This window comes from Acomys russatus, chromosome 29, assembly GCF_903995435.1.
Source record: "Acomys russatus chromosome 29, mAcoRus1.1, whole genome shotgun sequence".
NCBI classification, from domain to species: Eukaryota; Metazoa; Chordata; class Mammalia; order Rodentia; family Muridae; genus Acomys; species Acomys russatus.
This window is the reverse complement of record NC_067165.1, coordinates 47,132,226-47,137,959: the sequence shown is the minus strand read 5'-3', so window position 1 is coordinate 47,137,959 and position 5,734 is coordinate 47,132,226. Positions and strand designations below refer to the sequence as shown.

At 59.4% G+C, this 5,734-nt stretch overlaps 1 protein-coding gene across 1 annotated transcript; it reads right to left on the bottom strand.

Annotated features, from left to right (window-relative positions):
- Positions 1-54: 54 nt before the first annotated feature.
- Positions 55-5,578, bottom strand: Tmem240 (transmembrane protein 240). The gene is made up of 4 exons (XM_051171052.1): positions 5,469-5,578; positions 5,061-5,167; positions 880-1,088; positions 55-806 (listed from the first exon to the last, which is right to left on the bottom strand). The coding sequence occupies exons 1-4, from the start codon at positions 5,523-5,525 to the stop codon at positions 658-660; spliced, it is 522 nt and encodes a 173-aa protein (XP_051027009.1). The 5' UTR covers positions 5,526-5,578; the 3' UTR covers positions 55-657.
- Positions 5,579-5,734: the final 156 nt, after the last annotated feature.

Sequence of the window (5,734 nt, the reverse complement as noted above, 5' to 3'; positions counted from 1 at the left end):
TCTTTGGCTGAGTAGAGGTCTGGAGGGAGGGGTTCTCATAGCCCTGGGTCATAGGTCATGGAAGAGGCAGAGGCTGGAGCTTTCTGGAGAATTTACTGGCCAGGCAGGGTGGGCTTCACAGTGAGGGCTGGGACACCTGGGGCCACCACATCCTTATTGCTGCTGGGGGCCCGCCCCTCCAGTCCCACCCTCCAGTCGCACACGCCCCATGCACATGCTCCCGTGTGCAGATGGGCGCAGGCCCTGATACGTCCCTCCCCTCCAGGCGGACGGATGGACGGCAGGTGCTCAACAAACAGTGGCTTTCGACGAGAGAGATGTGGCCTTGGGCTAGCGTGAGCCAGGCCATGCCACTTCCCCACTGTGGACCCACCACCCTGGCCCCAGTACTTCTGAGAGCCTGCCTCTGTGTCCTGCTCCCTGTGGAGACCAGGCTGCTGTCCCTGAAGCCCAGTGGCCAGCCCCACCCCAGCCCCCACCCAACCCCCTTTATAAAAAGAAGAGACAGCACCTTCCACTGGATTTGCCTGCTGGCCACAGCCCAGCTGGCCACAGCCCAGCATACCCTGGGCCTGAGGCCGCAGTCCCGTCTTGCCAGCTGGGTGTCCACGAGGTCCTTTTACATGTGCGCAGTAGCCCCGAGTCCTGTGCGCTCGCTCACAGGTGCCGTGGGCTGGGGTGGCCGTTGTGGTATAACTTCTGCTTCACGTGCACCATGTTACCCGTGGGCTCCTCGAAGGGCCTGTGTGGCCGCCGGCCCAGCTCCCGCAGGCTGCACAGCTTGGGCAGCCAGGTCCACGAGCCATCTGCAGGGGGACAGGGCAGTCAGGTGGCCGGGCTGGGCCAGGAGTGGTGCCCGCAGCGGCGCAAGGCACTCACCATAGCTCCGTCCGGCCCTCCAGGCGCGCACAGCACAGTGCAGGACGCCGTCCATCCAGACCAGGAACCAGCTGATGCAGAAACCCAGCAGCAGGCCCAGCATGAGGTCGATCTCCTGCTTGGTCACATTGTCTGTCACAAAGTAGTTCTCAGAGGCGTCCACCACCGACTGGTCCCCGTCGTATGGGATCACGTAGTGGATGTGGTGCCTGGGGGCGGCAGGGTGGGCTGGCACCTCTCCTGCCAACCCTGGCCCAGCCTTCCCCGGGTCCGTGCTGGGCTGGCTAGGGGACCCAAGGTGGATGGCTTGATTCCTATGGGCCACCCTGGGAAGTTCTCTGAAGCGATCCCTGTGTGCTGGGTGGGGAGGGGAAACAGCACCCCGCCAGGCACAGATCAGGTCACATGGCAGAACTGCTGGGACAGGTGGAGACAGTAGCCCTGGAGATCAGGTTCAAGGAGGGTAGGAATGGCTAGGAAGAATGTCCACCCAGTATGCCATCCTTCCAAAGGATGTAGCAGGGTTCACAATTCACCCGCTGCTGGCCCTGAGGAGCTCCTAAGGTCCTAGCACAGCCAAATGACCAAGGCCCACCAGGCATGGCCCTGGGCCTCCACATACTGTTCTCTGGTGGCCACTGGCAAGAACAGCCATTGCTCTTGTGCACGGCCCCCCTCCACGCCCCCCCCCCCCACCTTGGGACTCTGGCTTTCAGTGTCTACCTCCTGCCCACTCTGCTGGAGGTTTTGTCTTACCTCTCCCCTCATTCGTGCCCACCACAGATCACATTCTGTCCTTTTGATGGGCTGTTTCCAGCTATTGAGGTTTTAGAGCCCTCTCCTACGTATAAGCGCCCACCATGGTCCTGGTCTCTTTGTGCCTCAGCCCACCCTGTGCCCTTTGCTTCTTGGAACTGTCCACTGCCTTCGTGCCCTAGATGGTCTCAGCTTGCGCTGGAGTTCCCGCAAGGTTCCTGCTGGCTGCTCATGTCCCGTTCAGAGCTGTCTGAACACCACTTCCAGGAAGTCTTTCTATCCTGTTGTTCCAGGTCCATCGGGCCAACTGATGGATGGTCCAACTCCACAAAGCCAGCAGCAGACCGGATGTCTGGAGCCACTGGTTTGGGTACCAAGGGTACCACTGGGACCACATTCTTAGCATCTCTCATCTTAGTGACAGTAGCAGAGGCTGCCTCAGCTTCTGCTATCAGACTGTCTTTCCTGGCCCACTTGTGGGTGGGCCTTCTTTCCACTGCCCACCGTGTCTGCTAGGAGCCCCAGCTGCCTGTGAGTCTCCACGTGGGCTCTACAGACACCTCAAATGGAAGCTGAAAATAGCTTCTCACTTCCTAACCCTGTACCTCTTCCTCCTCTCAGTGAGAGGCTGGAACCTGTGCCTGTCTGTAGAAGACCCTCAGCCCTTCCCCAGCTAATAATGTCCTCCCTTATACCCATGCGCTGATGTTTCTGGCCCAATAAGGGACACATGGATGCTTCCTCACAGTGGGGTTGGTATCTTTAAACCCGAAGCCAGGAGAGTGTGGGGAGGGGCAGAAGGAACCCTCCTCGGATCCCCTTCTGGCCTTCTTGGGGACCCTTGGGGGCTAACTCTGTGGACTACATTTTGGCCGGTCCCGGTGGGCAAAGCTTAGGCTGCCAGCCTTCAGTTGGTTGCTGGAGCCACCATGACTGACACCCAGCAGCCATCTCATACGCTCATGAGCAGCCACTGTCCTCATGATGGAGGGATGCTATTGATCCTGGTGCAGAAAACAATGCTGACCAGACCATCAGGGATTGACTGCCACAGGCTCTAGTGGTACTAGGCCAGCCTGGGCCCCATGTCCTACCTCTTGACCGTCCCCAACACGTTGCTAAGAAAAGGACACACAAAGAAGCTACCGAGGCCCCAGAAGGACCCTAGGTAGCCTACAAGTAGGACAAGATGGGGCTTCAGAAATCCAGGGGTTAGAGGCTATAACCCTTACAGTTAACTTCGGCTATCTACAATTCCTCCTCCCCCTGTCTGGCTCCTCCTAAATCCATACAAGGCCCCTGAGGGCAGGGCTCAGCTAGGTCTTCTGAATGAAAGCAGGATGTGCTGTGCCCAAAATGAATTTCTTTGATGTGTCCTATTCTCATGACACATGCCGCCATGTGTCCACTCGAGGTCCAATGTGTGTCGTGTATACACACTGTCCGCATGCACAGGACATAGCATGTATACGGTGGACATGGGCCCCACAAGCCCCCACACCCATGCATTGTGCACACTTTGGGTATGAGCATGGTGCGTTACACACAGATGCACATTCACTCAGCTTTGAACCAGCTACCCTTTCTGCGGGATGCCGTCATGTGCATGGATCCGTGTGTACACACAAATGCTGCCTGCCGCCGCCGTGCTTTGATTCAGGACATTAGTTTACATACACGTCTTCTGCCTAAAACTGCAACTAGCCATGTACAAGGCAGACACATATGTACAGTTATTCTACAGAGCGGTAACACGTAGGCAAACTGCCGACACCACACGTGTACATGGTATGTGCACAGATGCCCCATTTGCAAACTAATCTGCACCCACACCGCGATGCTCTGACATTTTCCCTGAGCACACTCAACTGTATATTGTTTAATATACATGTAGTTTGCATACACATATATGCCATCAATATACAAGAGTGCTTTGTGCAACGGATTACATACTCTGTATGTAGAGTTGTGTACAAAGCACACACATGTAGAGAGACACACGCAGAAACACTGTCCACAGCAGGATGTGGCTCTCCACATTTCTGCACACACAGGCTTTCCTTGACGCTCCACCCTACAGGTGCCTGTTTACACGAAGGCCACGGGTGCTCTGGAGATGCACATACATCAGCTGTGTAAATACTCTAGGAGCACACCCTCTGCGCTCAGGTGCACAGCGTGCTGTCAAGGCCAGGGCTTTGCCAACCACAGTGTAACAGCCCTGTACGTAGTGTTCACTCCCAACTTTCATGGGCCCAGTCACTCTGCGGATACTGTCTTGGGAAGGCTTCAGAACTCACCTACAGACATGGCCTGGGGCAGCAGGGCTGACCTCATGTCTTTCTCTGAGCCCTCGGGTGTTGCACCAAGCTGGAGCACGGGACTCTCTGGAAACGTGGGACCACATAGCAAATCTTCCTGACCATGCCCAGTGCACGTGAGGGTCATGTACACCCCCTTCCTACTTCCTGTAATGCCCATGATCTGCAACACAACGTGCCTGTACCCATAGCCACATATGCACTTAGGAGAGATGCAACTAGTCCTGACATACTCTGCACTCCCGGTGTAGGAGGACCTCTGGGGCAGAACCACAGGGTGGGGGTTAGGAGCCGAGGTTCCACCCCCTAACACCTCCACCCACTTCCTCCTAGTTTGTCCAGTAGGGGCAACGGGTCATATGAAGGCATCTCTACAATGAGTGCATGCGGATGTTCGAGTGCGCTGTGTACGCACATGTATATGCACAGACAGTACACACATGCGCGGCTCATGAGAAGATGTTTATTTCATACATGGACATACAAACATGCAAGGCCAGAAGACTTCATCACTACACATGCACAGTAGGGGGAGGTCCCTGAAGGGTGTGGTGGGTCTCATTATGACCTTGAGCAAACCTCAGCCTACCTCAGCTCCTCCTCTCCACAGTCATCAGCTGTGGCAGGTGTTCCTCAAGGTAGGCCCTTCCTGTCTTAACCTCCTGCACCTGCCTGCCGTGGGCACAGTAGGCCCGGGAGGAAGACTTGGGTCACAGGCAAGACTACTGTCCCAGGCTTAACCAGCTTCCGGGCTTCCACTGTGGGCACTACTGGGGCTGCTGCTGCTGCTGCTGCTCTCAGGCCTCGCGGTCCGGGGACCAGGAGGCTCCCTGGCCCGGAACGGCACCAGCAGGCAGCCGTTTCTCTAAGGGAACTGGAGGAAGGAGTTCCTAACAGACTCAGTCAAGCTTCCTTTCCCAGGGAGGCAGCTGGCTGACCTGGGGTTCCCGTTGGCCACCCCTCCCCCAGCACCTGACGGGCCGAAGCGGGCCCCACCATCCAGCCAGGCTCTGCGGCCCAGCCTGCTCCGGGCTCGCCGGCCAAGTGGGGCCCGCTGCACAAGTGTGATCACGCGTGTCGTGCCTAGAGCCGGGGCGCACTCACCGGCCACAGTTGCAGTGGCAGACGCGGTCCTCGCCCCGCAGGTGCGGGAGGATGTAGTTATGGAATCGGTCCAGCAGCGCGTTCATGTCCATCAAGCACGCGATGGCCTGGAAGAGCCCATGACCGGTCAGGGCGAGGAGTGGGCCGGGCCGAAGAGGGGTGCCGAGGGGGAGCGTTGGGCTGCCGGGGTGGGTGGGTGGGTGGGGGATGGATGGGTGGGGAAACGCGGGGCAGCCGGGGCGAGGGCCCCGCGAGGTAGCCGCGAGGGTAGCGCAGGGCGAGCGGCGGAGGGCAGCGCAGGCCGCGCGGGCCAGTAAACAAGGGAGCGAGGTAGGGTAGGCGCGCGCGCGGGCGGGCGGGCGGGCGGCAGAAGCAGGGGGCGCGCGCGGGAAGCCCCTCCGCTCTCACCATCACGATCGACGCCCCCAGAATCATGAAGATCATGGTGTTCGCACTCATGGACATCGGGCGGGGCCGGGCCGGGCCGGAGCGCCGCCCCCCGGCCCCGGTGCCCCTCCCGGCCCCGGCCCGATGCTGAGCCCGCGCCGCCTCCGCAGAGGTCAGCGCTCGCGCGCCGGGCCGCCGCGGGCCCCCGGGGCAGGCGCGGGCACCGGCAGCGGAGGTGTGGGGGCTGCTGTGGGGTCGCTCGCCCGCCGCCCGTTGCTGGCTGCACT